Below are 16,984 nucleotides of genomic sequence, written 5' to 3' on the forward strand. Positions count from 1 at the left end.
TGATACAAAACCCTTTGTTGGATTTTTACTTTCTGGACCTGGTTTATCCACCTCTACCTGTCTATAGCAGTAATGCAGCGCCTGAAGCCACTTTACTGTAGAAAATATACAGGTAAGTTTACTCTGCTCTCACTAAAAGTAAATTAATAACCTGGACAAGCAGTTAGTTACTATTTTTTTATTTGAGTTTGAGCCGATCAGCTCCATTCACCCCATTCATTGAGGACTCGCTCGCGGGCTCCCTCTAGCGGTGGGCAGTTATTTTCTGATATAACGGGGAGATCGGAAATGGGCAGTCTCTAATAAACCGGCTCTGCGTTTATATTACACACGTTTATATGACATCACAAAAAACAATAACAAAAAATAAAGGATTTAAAAACGGTAAGCATTTTAATATAGTCCTGGTGTGTATGTATAATACATACCCATAATATTTATAATCCTGACCCACTTTGGCTATGTTAATTTTAATGTGGGCACTTTAAGCTTAAAGCCGCCACAGAGCTGGTTTATAGAAAGACTGCCCCCTTCCTCTCGCCCCGGTACATCCGAAAATAACTGTATACCGCTGGGAGACCGCAAGAGAGTCCAGAATAGATGTAAGTGAATAGGGTTAAACGGCTAAAAACTCAGTTTATAAATAATAACTAAGTTCTTGTTCAGGATATTTCTTCAATTTTGGAAAGTTTAAGTTTAACTTTACTTAGAAACACGTGCCAAAAAAGCTTCGCTGAGAGGGGGTGCTTTTAATGGCAGGGGTGCTGATTTTGGCACAGCTGTTGTATGAAAATCACCCTCTCTCGGGTTATTGATTATGGAGGACCAAAACTGCCAAAATTAAAAATAAATAAATAAATAAAAACGTAAGTAAATCACTCAATAAAAGTAATATGGTGATAAAAACGCTAAAGAATAAATATAATTAATATAAAAATAAAAAAACAAAAAAAATAATATCCTAATCATTTGTTATTAATGGGTTTCTTTATTAACATTTCTTTTCAATTTACTTTTATTTATTTACATAACTATTTATTTCTGCATTAATTTATTTCCCGATTTATTTATTTCTGCATTCATTCATTTCCCAATTTATTTATTTCGGTTTTTCCTTGTCCTTATATGATAAAGAAGGGGGCGTGTTTTTCACGTACAGGCTTAGCAATCAAGCCCAGAGAGAGAGGAGCTGAAATGTCGGGGTGAAGTTTAGTATTGGATCTGCTCAGAGAAGCAGCTGCTCTCCTCAGAAAAATGGATTACAGTCTGTATTACGATCTAAATGATCTTTATTATATAATCTCCCACGTTACCAAAGTAACCACCAAATGGGCAAAACATGTACAATCCATATATGGTATCTGACATCGATCAACCAATAGGAATGCTGAGACACCGTGACATCATTGCTGGACAGCCCCTTCATTATCATAAAAGGACAAGGAAAAACAGAAATAAATAAATTGGGAAATAAATGAATACAGCAATAAATACATTGAGAAATAAATAAATACAGAAATAAAATAACGGAAAAAAATTAATGCAGAAATAAATAGTTATGTAAATAATAATCAAATTTAGAAAAATTAAACAATGTTAATTGAAAAACCCATAAATAACAATTTATTATGATATTTATTTTTATGTATATGTATTTATTTTGATATAGTAATTAGAATAATTCTTTAGCGTTTTAGTCACCATATTACTTTTATTGAGTGATTTACATACATTTTTATTTATTTATTTATTTTTAATTTTGGTCCTCCATAATTGATTAGTGAAACGAGACGTATTTTAGTTTATTTTTGCATAGTAAACAAACTAATGACAGCGGATTATCTCTCATTTTTTGCCTTTCAAGTTAAGTTATTTAACATGCTCCAAGGAGGGGGTGCTTTTTCTGGCGCGGGTGCTAAATTTGGCACAACATCTGCGCTCTGCCCACACGCTTCTCGTGCAGAGACTGAAATGAAAAATGACCCAGCAAAAAGCTACACATCGGCCCTTCGTGGGCTAAGTGTGGGCACTGTGGGCAGGGGCTAGCCCATTAAAATTCCAAACAGGCCCAACATGGGTTTTCTGTGGGCAGCCTGTTCATTGGCTGGCCCACTCAAATCCTATAAAAGGCCGCTGTGGGCTAGCCTGAACTGGTCCAGTGCATTAATGCCCCTGTAGGCCCAGTGTGGGAATTATTTGGACAGCCAACACTTTGATGCGCCCACACAAATCCCAGGCAGGCCCACTGTGGGTCAGCCCACATTCAGCCTGCACCATTTCACACCCTGAAGGGCCAGTGTGGGTTATATGTGGGCAACCCGCACTCTGGCATGCCCACACAAATCCCAGGCAGGCCCACTGTGGGTCAGCCCACATTCAGCCTGCACCATTTCACACCCTGAAGGGCCAGTGTGGGTTATATGTGGGCAACCCGCACTCTGGCATGCCCACACAAATGCCAGGCAGGCCCACTGTGGGTCAGCCCACATTCAGCCTGCACCATTTCACACCCTGAAGGGCCAGTGTGGGTTATATGTGGGCAACCCGCACTCTGGCATGCCCACATAAATCCCATGCAGAGCCAGTGTGGGTCAGCCCAAATTCAGCCTGCACTATTTCACACCCTGAAGGGCCAGTTTGGGTTATATGTGGGCAACCCGCACTCTGGCATGCCCACACAAATCCCAGGCAGGCCCACTGTGGGTCAGCCCACATTCAGCCTGCACCATTTCACACCCTGAAGGGCCAGTGTGGGTTATATGTGGGCAACCCGCACTCTGGCATGCCCACACAAATCCCATGCAGAGCCAGTGTGGGTCAGCCCAAATTCAGCCTGCACCATTTCACACCCTGAAGGGCCAGTGTGGGTTAAATGTGGGCAACCCACACTCTGGCATGCCCACACAAATCCCATGCAGAGCCAGTGCACTGCACCATTTCACACCCTGAAGGGCCAGTGTAGGATATATGTGGGCAAAACACTTTAGCATGCCTACACAAATCCTATGCAGAGCCAGTGTGGGTCAGCCCAAATTCAGCCTGCACTATTTCACACCCTGAAGGGCCAGTGTGGGTTAAATGTGGGCAACCCACACTCTGGCATGCCCACACAAATCCCATGCAGAGCCAGTGCACTGCACCATTTCACACCCTGAAGGGCCAGTGTAGGATATATGTGGGCAAAACACTTTAGCATGCCTACACAAATCCCATGCAGAGCCAGTGTGGGTCAGCCCAAATTCAGCCTGCACCATTTTACATCCTGAAGGGCCAGTGTAGGATATATGTGGGCAAAGCACAGTTTAGCATGCCCATACAATTCCCATGCAGAGCCAATGTGGTCAGCCCAAATTCAGCCTGCACCATTTCATACCCTGAAGGGCCGGTATGGGTTATATGTCTGCAACCTGCACTTTGGCATGTGCACACAAATGTCATGCAGGGACACTGTGGGTCAGCCCAAATTCAGCCTGCACCATTTACACACTGTAGGCATTGTGGGTTATATGTGGGCAGCACGCACACATATGTGAGCATGCCCACACAAATCCTATGCTAGGTTACTCTGGGTCAGCCCAAATTTACCATTCAATATTTTACAATCTGAAAGTTTGTGTCATAACAAGTTCATATGAAGGGTATCTGAATATTTTTTATTGTTTTTGTCTGTGAGAGCTAGGTAGATTAGCTAGCTTAGTGGATAGGAGCAACACTGTGTGAAATGTAGCATCAGCTCTGAAATATTTTCTAAACCAAAAGTGGAGAAAAATCAAGGTACCACAGCAGAGTTGTGCAGAGACCTTTGGAGGGGCAGGTGCTCAAAGTCAAAAGGGTGCACATGGAGAAAAAATTTGAAACACCTGCAATATCATTGATAAACTCTGATGCACATAAAACACACACACACACACACACCCAGTAACATCTCATATTTGTCAAGACATATACTGTATAGCTATACATTTTTATTTATAAAAATATTTTTATTTAATATTTTGGATAGCTACGAATTTGCTCCATGGTGCTGATTCATAATCTCACCTTTATTATTGGTAGTGCTGATAATAAATAAATAAAAATATTAAATTATAAATGTATTTGTGCTTGACTATACACTTTGTGTAAGCCAGCAAGCAAGGTTATAAAAGTTACATATTTTTTTATTTTTGCATGTGATATTTAATTTGTGTGTATTCGTGTGGGCGCAACAGGGCAGTGAGGGCATGTCAATGTGGATCATGTGACCGACGAATCCACCCCCCTCCCCCTCCCCCCTCCCTGCACGTGCCTTTACCACAGAGCAATGATCAAGCTTAAAGGCAAAGTCAGTGAGTGACTTTGGTCTGTCAAAGTGACTAAAAGGTAAGTTATAATTTCTGTTCTACTATCCGCTTTTCTATTTTTTGCTAATGTGGTGCTAATGCAGTTACCACTCTCAGGTTATTGTAGCATTATAAGGGTAGCTATGTCGAAGTTAGCATTGTGCTAAAAAAAGTTAGCATTGTGCTAAAAAAAGTTAGCATTGTGCTAAGTTAGAATGAGAATTTACCTCACATTTAAATAACACAAGGGGCTCCCAAGTTGGCAGCTTATCTCGGCTCTTGGAGAAAGACTGCTGTTAAGTAAGTTAACTTTATATCCAAGTATGTCAACAATAACCAGCTAAGGGAACAATGGCTTGCTAAGGGAAATATTAAGGGAAATGGAAAATGGAAAGATATCCACTTAAGCTAAGGGAAAGATAGCCAGTTAAGCTAAGGGAAAGATAGCCAGTTAAGCTAACGGAAAGCTAGCCAGCTAAGCTAACGGAAATATAGCCAGTTAAGCTAAGGGAAAGATATCCAGCTAAGCTAAGGGAAAGATAGCCAGTTAAGCTAAGGGAAAGATATCATTTTAAAAAGTTTTGGTATTTTTGTGAACCTGATATCCTGATATCGGCCACCTCACATGTTTATAGAATGTAACTACCAGTCACACACAGTGACTGTAAAGGCTATTTATGTTTCACCATGAATAGCCTGAAGAAATTCAAATTCAAATTCAAATAACTATCACTATATAAGAATCACTGTAATCAAATACAGTCTGCAAATTTCTCTAAAATTAAGCATTGTACATGAAAAGACACTAACAGATGTAGTATTTACCTGACTGCATTCTCATATCTCTATATTATTATTTTAAGAGGCCGTGAGAAGATCAATCATGCCACCACCAAAGGATGCAGAGATCGAGCAGGTTGCAAAGGTTCAATAGTATCTGTCTGCAGAGCCGCAGAGCCACGGATATACGCCAGCAGATTCACGCCAGCAGTTTCAAGCCAGTGGCATTCTGCGCATGCGTCAGCATGCGTTGATACCTTCTTCGGTTTTCTTAGCGTTAAATAACTGGTTTGACTTAGCTAGGGTTAGTTAAAAAGTTTTAGGAGGTATTCATATCATATTCTGACACATATTAGTCTTATGTGCCTCGATAGACTAATGGTCTATGTAGACATATTGTTCAATTACCCTTCAATTTAACCTCAACATTGATAGTTGATAGTTGGCTTACATGGGATTTACTTTTACATTTACTCATAACATGTATATGCCAGAATTAACTATTCACATCAAATATACAATACGTGATGTATATCATAATATAACTTTGGTGCAATGTTTTATATTTAGATTTATGGTTTCCATGCCAATAAAAATGAAGTTCTCTCATTTTTTATACTGATTGTCTTTTTTTTTGGACACTTACATTTACATTCTTTTGTTCTGAGCTGTGAGTTAAAAGTGTCCCAAATCTGTGATGAACAAACCATTGATTTATCTTACCACATGTGCAGGAATTAAACTGAGCATAATGTTAAACACTGGGCTAAAACAAATACATATAGACATTTACATGGTAAATATTGCACACATGATTGTATAACCTAGCTAATGATTTATGTAAGCACCCTAAAATTGGACATGAATATGCCTAGGAATTAAATACCTTAATTAGCTATAATAATTAGAAGGACAAAATATCACTCATCTGCTTAATTCAAGCTCAAAGTTGAGCAATGGCTTTAATAATACATGGTCTTTATGTGTACAATTCCATGTGCAATAATAAAACAACATAAAGAGACATAAAATGAGCATAATAACTGTATTAAGACAATAAAATAGTAGGTTAATAATAAGCAACTGAAACAAACAAAAAACTGTACTTAACGGCAATCAACACAAATCAACATAAGCAGCAGAAAAAAAGTAATCAACGGAATACTTCAGTGAATTTTCTGTGAATAGGCTACTGATGTTTCTGATGTTGGTATAGGTGTAGGAAACACCTTAAATATCAGGGTTGTAAAAAGAGGATACCATAATCTTTCTTTTATCCCTAACCTCTGACAAGAACAAGCCCATGTCTTTCATGCTTTTAAAGGTAAAATAAAATGGGGCCCTTATTTCATCCTCATCCATATCATCCTCATACACAGATGCTGTACAGTGAGCCTCCAGATGAGCAAGGGCATTCCGCGCATCTTCCTCCTCCATGGAAAGGATTTGTGGTGTCAGGCATTTGTCCTTCAGCAGATGCTGACTATTCTTCAGCCATTCAACACCTGCTTTTATATGTCTGATTACACCTTTGTTCTTTGTGGGAAACATAAAAAAAACAGTTGTCAACATTTTTACAATTTGAAGTGAACATTATAAAAATAAAAAAATAGAGAATTGCTAAACACTTTAAAAATCTGTACAGTAATGCAAATATTTATTGTACATACTTCAAGAGGTGTAGTGACCTCCTCTCGTGCTCCACTCTCAGGTTCCATTTCTTCTGTTCTATTCTTTGACTGTAGAATAGGTATGTGATATGCTGTATTATTTTTTCTCTCAGAACCACAATCATTAACACATTGTTACATGCTTTGCACGTGCACTACTTACTAAAATCAAGCAGAAATCACAAGCACAATCATATGTACACCTGACCTTTTTGTTTCTACACCCACTGTCCATGTGATCAGCTCCACATACCATATAGGAGCAGTTCTACACTTACAGATTGTAGTACATGTGCTGTATACTTTATTACCCTGTTCTTCAATGTTCAGGACCCCCACAGAGCAGGTACTATGTGGGTGGTGTTATTATTTTCAGCACTGCAGTGACACTGATGTGGTGGTGGTGCATTAAAATGTGTGTGCTGGTGTTGCTGATCCACCTTGTAGGTGTAATGTCGGAGACGAAAGCTCATCTGCGGACACTGTTGGCTGGTAGACTATTGTCAGTCCAGCAGTGACACTGAGGTGTCCATCAGCACTGCTTTATCTGATCGACACACACACACTAACACACCACCACCACATCAGTGTCACTGCAGTTGTGAGAATGATCCACCTACATGTAATACCTGCTCAATGGTGGTCCTGTGGGGGTCCTGACTATTGAACTATTGGACTATTTAAGAACAGGGCAATAAAGTATACAAAGAAATAGAGGTACTACAGTCTGTAAGTGTACAACTACAAACTGCTCCTATATGATATGTGGAGCTGATAACATGGACAGTGAAGATGGATACAAGTAGGTGGCCAAATATTCTGATATGACAATCTACAGTAAATTTACTTTATTAAATCACATACTTCAGAATTCAAGTATATGTATTGGCCCACATCACATAAATCAAAACACAATTGTCATGATCTATACCCTAGTTTTGACATATTCCCATGCCAAATTATAATTATATAATAATAAATAATAACTCAATAAATTAATTACCTCACTTTTAGTGGGATAAGGCCCAAGTTCCATGGCCTCTGCAGCCCAGTGTGCAAATCGCCTTCCATGTCTATGAATAAAAAACATATATATATATAGATAGATATGAGAGAGAGAGAGAGAGAGAATAAGAAGTTATGCAGCATGAAAGTTTGGCACCTACCCTCCAAGGGGAAAATTCTCCATGAGGAGTAAGCACCACCACCGTCTGATGACTGGAATGTCATGCTGAGAAACAAGCAATACTTCAATAAATACTAAAACTTAAAACGAGAAATGTGACAATAATTTAAATGTAATGTTCCAGAATAAGACTTACAGAAGTGAAACTGAATGGCTCATTCAAGACGATGTGCAATGCATACTGAAACATATTTATTTTGCAATACGTTATTTTTTAATACTACAGATTAAATAAAAACTAAAAGGTCCAAAGACTTACCATAATCATGAAGACTCCACAGGATGTCACATCATGTTGCTGGGGGATATCCTGAAATGACAAACCAAAAAAAAGAAAAGCATGAAAAAGGAAATCCAAAGTACCACATGATTGTGGTCCCACAGAATTTACCCTTACCTTGTTTTTCATCAGGATCCAGTGGCCTGGTGATATTGTCATAGCTAGTTTGCTGCAAAATGAAAGTATGTATATTAAACTTTGTCATTATGTAACTGTATCACACATTTAATCTGTTTGATAATAAACAATATTAAATGATAATGTGTATCTTTTAATCCTATTATCATTATTTTTTAAAACTGATTTGGATATATAAATACAATTGATTTGTCTTACAGCACTCCAGAACAGTTTGTGGTGAAGACAATTTACCAACTTGGTTTGAATCCAACTGAACACATGCAAAGAACACATGCAAATAACTTGAACAGCAAGCAAAAGCAAATGGAGCATAGCATCAAATAAGCCAACAAACAAACAAAAAATCTTTGAACAGTGTAAGAGGGAACCTGCATGGCCAACATCGAACTTGGGCCAAATTTTTAATTGGTATGTAAAACCTGAATAATGACACATCGCCGTAGACATGGGGGTTTAGGGAGTCAAGAAAGTGCATCACTCTGACTTTTGGCTTCAAGACCTGTAAAATATAGAGTCTACAGGCTTGCAACATTCCTCTGCATGACATTTCCTTTGCCGCAATGTAAAATATCTCTCTGATAAGTTGGTTGGGAATTATTCCAAGTATTGTACGGTTCAGTAAAAATGCATACGTACACACAAAACCCAGTGTCCTGGTTTCCACACAGGAAGAAGAATCATGTCCTTAGATGCTGCATCCACCTTAGAGATCCGATTTAAAATAGAATACAAACAGATAGTTAATAGGTAGACAAAACAATGAATAGTCCATAAGAATTAATGGGTTCAGAACACAATTGTGCCTTTCTAGAACAGCATGAAGGAAAATCCGAAAGAAAGTGATCACTTACAGGAACAGACTGAATTGGATCTGCATCTAGAGGGGGCATCCAACTTGCTATAACGTATGAATCAATGGCATGCACATCCTTTCCCTAAAAAATATTAAAATATATAGTTGTTATAACTGCCAGTTGCTTATTTTCAATATTTCAAAAGCAATCACAGAATGCAATGAACTGTACAAACATACCAGATGTATTCCGATGTCGCTTATCACTTTAAAACAGCAATTGACAATCTATAATATTGCATCAGGAATACAGAAACAGAATTAAGCGGGGTTTTCCAATTAATGTATAGTAATATATATGTGGCAGTAAAACAGACTTACTGTTGCCTCTACTTCTTCACATAAACCCAATGATATGAAGTCAGAGCGCTTTAGTGTGGTTGTGCCAACGTCAACTACTGGCTCATCTGGAGTCCTCATTGTGTCCAGAACATAATCAAGCTTGGAACAATATCCAGGTATTTAGATAAGCAATTAAATTATTAATTAATTTAGTAAATTATCATGTTTTCTATATTTTTAAAGAATCATACCAGTGCCATCTGACCAGGATGTAAAGTGAAGTTCCAGGCAGCTCTTGTGGCATGAATGTTGTCCAGCGATGTCAGATGTCGACATTCATCTCCACATACCTGTACTGCTTCAACTATACAAAAGAGCAGAGTAAGCACATGATCAAGAACATCCCAGACAAACATCACTCACAATGCATCACTCACCAGTTGAAACCACCACTTGTGTGTCAGGTACTGTGTCAGGTACTGTGTCAGGTACTGTGTCAGGTACTGTGTCAGGTACTGTGTCAGCAGTGATCTCAGAGGAAACTGCAGATCCTGAAACAACACACACCATGATACAAAACACTACTATTGTAATGATTACAGTGCTGACCAATGCAATTAATGTACGTCTGTTGGTAATGAACATATACATTTTTGAAGAAATTGCAATAAGAACCTGACATTTCACTGTTAGACATAAAACAGTTTGCCATCTGTCAGTCTGCCATATACTGGCTGAACCTATGAAGTGTTGTATAAATCTATTCAAGATATTTCACATGTGCATTGTGATATGCGATCATATTAGCAAAGGAATAAACGGCAAATCTAGACTTTAGATTCACATTTACCAGGGGGTTCTCACATATTGGACACACAATCAATAAACAAATAAATAAGCTGTATTTTATGTAGTTGGTGACAATGTTTTTAGAGAAAAATATGAATATGAAATAAATATTATATTCCTGTTGCTCACCAATCACAGCTTGACTGTGGATGTTCATTGACACTTCAACTCCAAAGGTCCTTTGGATTGTCTCCAACCTGGCTTTGTTTTTTTGTACATTCATGTGATGAACAATGTTCCTCATCAAGAATACATGAGTAGAGGGCTGGCTCATGTTCAGGAAGTAGTTGTTTTTTCTAAGTTTGCCAAATAGTTGCTCTGCCACTTGACTATTTATTTTGCCAGCCAGCTGTGGGACCAGGGAAATTTTCCGAAGTAGGTCCCTGTCGTCTTTTGTATTTGCCTCATGAAACTTGTCATATAGGCAATAATGCTGTGCTGAGCCAGTAACTGGGTGACCCCCCTTGTCTGGGACTACTTTGGGACTGTCTAGCCAATGTAGGGATACCTTAACCTTTCCTTGTTTTGCAAGGGCTATTGTTTCCTTAGAAGGTGCCCTTAATCGACCTTCAAAGGGTTTAAAGGGCACCCTTTCGGGTTCTCTCAAGTTAGTATGGGTGGCTAGCCCACGTGCAAAATCATATATGACAACATTCGGCATGTGCCTCCATGAGAGAAGAATATCTGCAAAGTCACGTGGACTCTCAGCACGAATGTTGTGCTTGATACTGTACACAATGCCACAGGGGCACATGACCACGGCCCATCCTCCTGAGAGAAAATGTGTAAATGAGACCACAACAATGTCAGAGTTAGAAGAATACGTAAGATAGCCATTGCACATCACAATAAACATTCATTTTTGCATTTTGCATTTCAATTAATATATATCCTTTATACATTATAATTATAATAGCATAATATGCACCATTCAAGACATGTGTTTTAGTGAAAAATAGGATTACCTGAGGCTGCCCAAATTTTCTCAAACACTTTATCATAAGCCTGTCTTGTTTTCATCTCACTGGAAAGTCTGAGAAGGAGATCACTGCGTGATCCTCTGGAGTCTAAACCACACTCTCTACATAAATTTCGTATGACTCCCACCTAGTACAAAAAAAATGTCTAGTTAAAGTAATTCTATGAAAATATATGATAAGATTTGTTTAGATTTAGTCAGTGTATGTGTACCTCATTAAACCACAAGTTTAAAACAGTTTAGTTAGTTTAGTTTTAATATAGTCATATTTACCTTTTGTTTAGAAAGCTCATCTGTCAGACGTTCCTCAGTGACGGTTAGCTCTTCTACTTCAGCAGTGGATTTTGGAGCATGCATCTTTGCAAACTCAGTATTGAGCACAATGTCAGCCTTCCTTGTACATGGACCAATCCATGGAGCCCAAAAGTGATAGGTCGGTGGGACTGCAAATGGATTGTGTTTTGAACCTCAAGAAGATGTCAAAAAGAGTTACGTTAATGCATCTTGGTCTGTTATGCATACAACATCAGTAACACAAGACTGTGTTTTTCAAATCCTGGTCCTGGAATATACCTGACTAGATATCTTTCTGTTTTTTACTTTTTACTATATAAGATATTGTTTTTTGCTGATTGAACTAATCAGCAAAAACACAAGCCTTTCCTGAGTTAAAGTGGGTCTGTTAGAACTGCACCCATACAAATGTCCAAGGCAAGGGTACTCCAAGACCAGAATTGTGAAATTCTGACAAAAAGCATATTTTCTGAAGGTTTAATTACTTTTTACAAATCCACGACCAATCATCTCCATGGTCAGAGCATCCCAAAACTTCTCTATATCCACTTCGCCAGTATAATTATGTGGTGGTCCTCCCAGGTCAGTTACTTAAGTGGTGAAGAAGGAAAACGTAAAGTATTATGAAATTCTTAAATAATTTCAATAATTTACAAAAGGCAGGGAACAGTTGCATCATTATATTCTGCAAAATGTCTTACTTGACAAATGAAAAGCAGCCTTCTTATGCAAATCCATTATGACCACAGCAGGATGATCACCACAGGTGACACATGAATACTTGTATTCATGGTCTGTGAGGGCTTCAAAATGCAGATATCCATGGAGCACTGTGTCTTTTGAGGGGAACCTTACTCCTGTGTTAAGCTGGATATAATCAACTGCTCTGCTGACTGCTGTATGGACCTTGGTTGAAAAATAATACAATGCCAATGTTTTCCAGAAAAAAGGAATTACATAAGAGATTAGATATTAGTCTAGTGGTATCTATATACATTACCTGTAGTAGGTTTCTCAGTTTGATACACAGGGGTAGGTCAAGTAATATGTGGTCACTGAAATTATGAACCCCATCCTTCCACTCTTGATATCGGTAATAGACCTCACAGTCTGGGCAACGTTTGCAGTAGGTGGAAACATCTAGTGATTGGATTATTCAACAGAAGATTCAACATTAATGACAACAGAGCAACAGTTTTATAGTTTAGGCATATTTTTCTCAGAGCTTGATAATATAAACTGGTGTATAGAAATGTAACTTACTTTGAACAATGCCAAAGCTGGTAAGGATCCTTGCTTTGTCAGTGATGAGGATCGGTTCACTGAGAGGCACATTCCCTGGACAGATCTGGCACATCATTTCCTCTGGAATTATATATCTTGGGTACTGCAATTCTTTTGATGGTAGGCGTAAATGTTCTGGTAACACAGCAGGTACCTTCTTCTTTCTGAGTATGTATTTCACCATACTGTTCAGGCCATCACCTTTTGGTGGGTATGTAGGACTTGTCACTCCCTTCTCGTCTGTGTCCCCAAGACGTTCATGCTCGATTGTGCCAGCAATTGGATCCATCTCTTCTGTGCTTCGAACTGTCCTGAACAAATCAGACTGTTCTTGGAAAAGATGCCACTTGGCCACATAAATATGTGCACAGGACCGTCTTGTTTTAGAACACGGACAATGCCACGAGTTTAATCTGCTGTTGTACACCACCATAACTCGTCCAAGGCGACTGTAATATGAGACAGTGGGCTCAAATACAGACACAACTTTCTTTGCTTGAGGAAATCCTATATTTAGGCAAACAGAGAGAGGAACATTATTCTCTCTGGCCAGTCTCTGTCGTGCAAGGCAATTCTTTTTTGTCTCTTCACTGAACCATTTAGTTTGCACCATCTTTGTTAAAGAACCTTCTAGCAGTGTGCTAGACTTACATGAACCTGTACAGTAAGTGATTGACCTAAGATGTACACATTTATATGATTTTAGGCCACTCCTCCATGCTAAATCCATGTTAACTTGACAGTTCTGTGACTCACAAAACACATGATGATTTTCACCCCATGTTTTATTCTGGACATGAAGAGGGACACTGTGGCCATGGAAAGTCTTTTGGACAGAAAAGATACCATTAACCTCATCAATACACTCACTCCTAAGGTGGTATTTAGAAGTTACATCAAAAAGCTCCTGGTTTGTATGCTTACGGTCTATATGCTTTCTGATGTTGCGTTTGTTCATAAGAACTTTGCACATAGGACATTTTTCACGGACAACAGGCCTCACACGAACTCTTTTGAGTGCATGAATTTCCAGGTCAGCTTCTTCTGCCCTATGTGGACATGTCTCTGCACTGGACATACATGGCTTGGCACTGGAAAGAGACGGCTCTACACTGGGTAGGAACTGCTTGGTACCAGGTGCAGGCACCTTTGCACTGGGTTCTTCCAGCTGTACACTAGATGGACATGGCTTTGCACTTGTTGCTTCCAGCTGTACACTGGGTGGACATGGCTTTGCACTTGTTGCTTCTAGCTGTACACTAGATGGACATGGCTTTGCACATGTTGCTTCCTGTACACTGGGTGGACATGGCTTTGCACGTGTTGCTTCCTGTACACTGGGTGGACATGGCTTTGCACTTGTTGCTTCTAGCTCTACACTGGGTGGACATGGCTTTGCACGTGTTGCTTCCAGCTGTAAACTGGGTACTTGCAGCTTTACACTGTGGGGGCATGGCTCAATACTAGGTGTGCATGGCTCAGCACTTGGTGGGCACAGCTTGGGACTTGAAGAACATTGCTTAGACAGAGGTGTTGTGGTTGATTGTTTAGTCTTGCACACAATCAAATGGTTTTCAAAGTCTTCCTTACGCAGCACAGTTGACTGACAGTACATGCAGTGATAATGGAGTTGTACCCTGCACCCTAAGCCACATCGGTGAATAGTGTATCCTGAAACATGAGAAAAGAAATTTTATAAAGCGTGGGGCCATAAAAATATAAAAGACTTAGTAACAACAACAACAACAGTCTTTTGCCACAACATCAGTTATACAATATCATATGGCATACACATAAGAGACCACTTCAAAATGATCAGTTTCTCTGATTTTACTATTTATAGGTATATACTTGAGTAAAATAAACGCTGTTGTTCTATTTTATAAATTACTGACACTGTTTCTCCCAAATTACAAATAAAATGTAAATGAAAAATAAACAAAAAAAAAATCAAATACTGCAAATAATGCAAAGAAAGTTCATTTTAGAATTAGAATTAATGTTTCTATATGAATATTAACTTGTTTTTTTTTGCATTATTTGAGGTCTGAAAGCATTGAATCTTTTTATATATATATTTTTTTTAATTTACTTTCTGCAAATACATGGTCATACATAGTAAAATCAGACAAACTGATCATGATTTTGAAGTAGCCTATTTTTTAAAGTATATTTTGTATATTGTGAAGTATACACACACACACACACACACACACACACACACATACATACATTATATACGTATATATACATACATATATACTCTATATAGTCTATAGTCTGATATTAATATAATAATATAACGATTGTGTAAAATACTTATTGTATTCACTGACTTACCTTCATGTTGGACTGCTCGGTTAAAATGGAGTTTTAGGTGACTCCTAAGTTTTGTGGCCGATGTTGGCTTATAATGCTGTATGGAGCACAACGGGCAGTGATATTTTTGGCAACATGTGCCACATTGCTCATATTTTGGCACGGAATTGCCTTTTCGGATTGAAACATGCATTTCAATCCCAGCAGAATCGCGTTGTCCTACTGCGCATGCTCAGAATGCCACCGGCTTGAATCTGCTGGCGTGAATCTGCTGGCGTATATCCGTGGCTCTGCGGCTCTGCAGACAGACCCTTCTCCAAAGGTTTGGCTTTGGAATTCACGGGACCGTTCAGGTGGACGGAAGCATCGTCTCATGCAGTCTCTTCAAAAAAATAGTTAATTTATGATCTATGCTATATTAATGCATAAACAATATTCATTTTTGATATTATGATTAACTATATCTGTTCTATTTATGTAAAATACATGTGTCTATTTTCTCCTTCCTTATTATTGCTGTGAGATAAAAAACTTAATGCAAAAACTAATGTTATATTCAATTAGAATTTTTTTTTACTGGTTTGATTGGGATGACATTTTGGTTCCAAGTCTACAAGCAAGAGGAATAAAATTAATAATAGAGATCAGGGGTGGGTTTCCTGAAAGCTTCGTAACGCTAAGAACTTTGTTAACTCGTACTTAAGATTGATCGTTAATTAAAGAGTGTTTCCCAAACCCGTGCGTAACTAAAGTACTACGTAAACTCGCTCGCAGATTAACGAGTGCCCTCACCCAGTCGTTATTCTTAACGAGCTTCTTTAAGGGATCTCTACTTGCAGTTCAGCACCTTAAACACCAGGGACCGCCAATTTTGAGGGAGAAAAATGATAATTTCCCTTGTTGAAGCAATTATATTTTGTTACTATTAATTATAACAAATTATATATATATATATATATATATATATATATATATATATATATATATATATATATATATATATATAATTATTATAATAATTTATATTATATTATATTATATTATATTATATTATATTATATTATTTGACGTGTCTGCGGGTGCTCCGGTTTCCTCCCACAGTCCAAAGCTAATTGGATGTCGGATAAAAATTGCCCCTTAGGTGTGAGTGGATGTGTCTGTGTGTCTGTCTGCCCTGCGATGGATTGGCGGCCTGTCCAGGGTGTATTCTGCCTTCAGCCCGATCCCGGCTGGTATAGACTCCAGCCAGTGAGTGAATGAGTTATATTATATTATATTATATTATATTATAATGCCAACTTTGTCTGTGGCTTGTAGTCTGACTGGGCATACTGGAATTGACCAATCAAACCCATAAATTATTAAAATCCAGATTCCTGTAGATGATGCTCACGGTCTAAGCAAAGCTGCAAAGTGACCAAGTCCGTGGATTCTGTAATCAGGCTGTTACTGTGGAATACACACTTATATACACTTCCCACCAGCCCGGGAATTACAGCACAATACAATATATTTCCATGCTATTGGGAAAATCCCTGGTACTGTAGGTCCGGTGCAGGGGACGCCTGCGGTGTCTTTAATCACACCTACACGTATTGTAAAGGGTATCGGTGAATGTGCAGGTAATATTTAATATTATTCTTTATTTAGATGCTTCTAACCAAGATTGTGGCCGTTCATCTGGGCAAACTCTGGGGTGTGTCAGCTCACAAATATATAAATACCAGTCAGTTGACACGTCTCAT

General features: G+C 38.5%; 1 protein-coding gene and 1 long non-coding RNA gene across 2 annotated transcripts; one reads left to right on the forward strand and one right to left on the reverse strand.

Annotated features, from left to right (window-relative positions):
* Window positions 1-4,258: 4,258 nt before the first annotated feature.
* On the forward strand, window positions 4,259-16,163 carry LOC125781255 (uncharacterized). Its single transcript, XR_007424476.1, has 3 exons — window positions 4,259-4,362; window positions 5,186-5,247; window positions 15,562-16,163. It is a non-coding gene; the product is annotated as an uncharacterized LOC125781255 (long non-coding RNA).
* LOC111190763 (uncharacterized) lies at window positions 6,070-15,551 on the reverse strand. Its single transcript, XM_049464807.1, has 20 exons — window positions 15,261-15,551; window positions 12,900-14,591; window positions 12,637-12,776; window positions 12,338-12,542; window positions 12,122-12,226; window positions 11,616-11,809; window positions 11,329-11,470; window positions 10,493-11,134; window positions 9,766-10,065; window positions 9,554-9,673; window positions 9,413-9,460; window positions 9,231-9,314; window positions 9,016-9,081; window positions 8,356-8,407; window positions 8,218-8,268; window positions 8,095-8,139; window positions 7,939-8,003; window positions 7,776-7,845; window positions 6,773-6,841; window positions 6,070-6,638 (listed from the first exon to the last, which is right to left on the reverse strand). The coding sequence occupies exons 1-9, from the start codon at window positions 15,430-15,432 to the stop codon at window positions 9,944-9,946; spliced, it is 3,414 nt and encodes a 1,137-aa protein (XP_049320764.1). The 5' UTR covers window positions 15,433-15,551; the 3' UTR covers window positions 6,070-6,638; window positions 6,773-6,841; window positions 7,776-7,845; window positions 7,939-8,003; window positions 8,095-8,139; window positions 8,218-8,268; window positions 8,356-8,407; window positions 9,016-9,081; window positions 9,231-9,314; window positions 9,413-9,460; window positions 9,554-9,673; window positions 9,766-9,943.
* Window positions 16,164-16,984: the final 821 nt, after the last annotated feature.

Source organism: Astyanax mexicanus, chromosome 15 (assembly GCF_023375975.1).
Source record: "Astyanax mexicanus isolate ESR-SI-001 chromosome 15, AstMex3_surface, whole genome shotgun sequence".
In the NCBI taxonomy this organism is placed as follows: Eukaryota; Metazoa; Chordata; class Actinopteri; order Characiformes; family Acestrorhamphidae; genus Astyanax; species Astyanax mexicanus.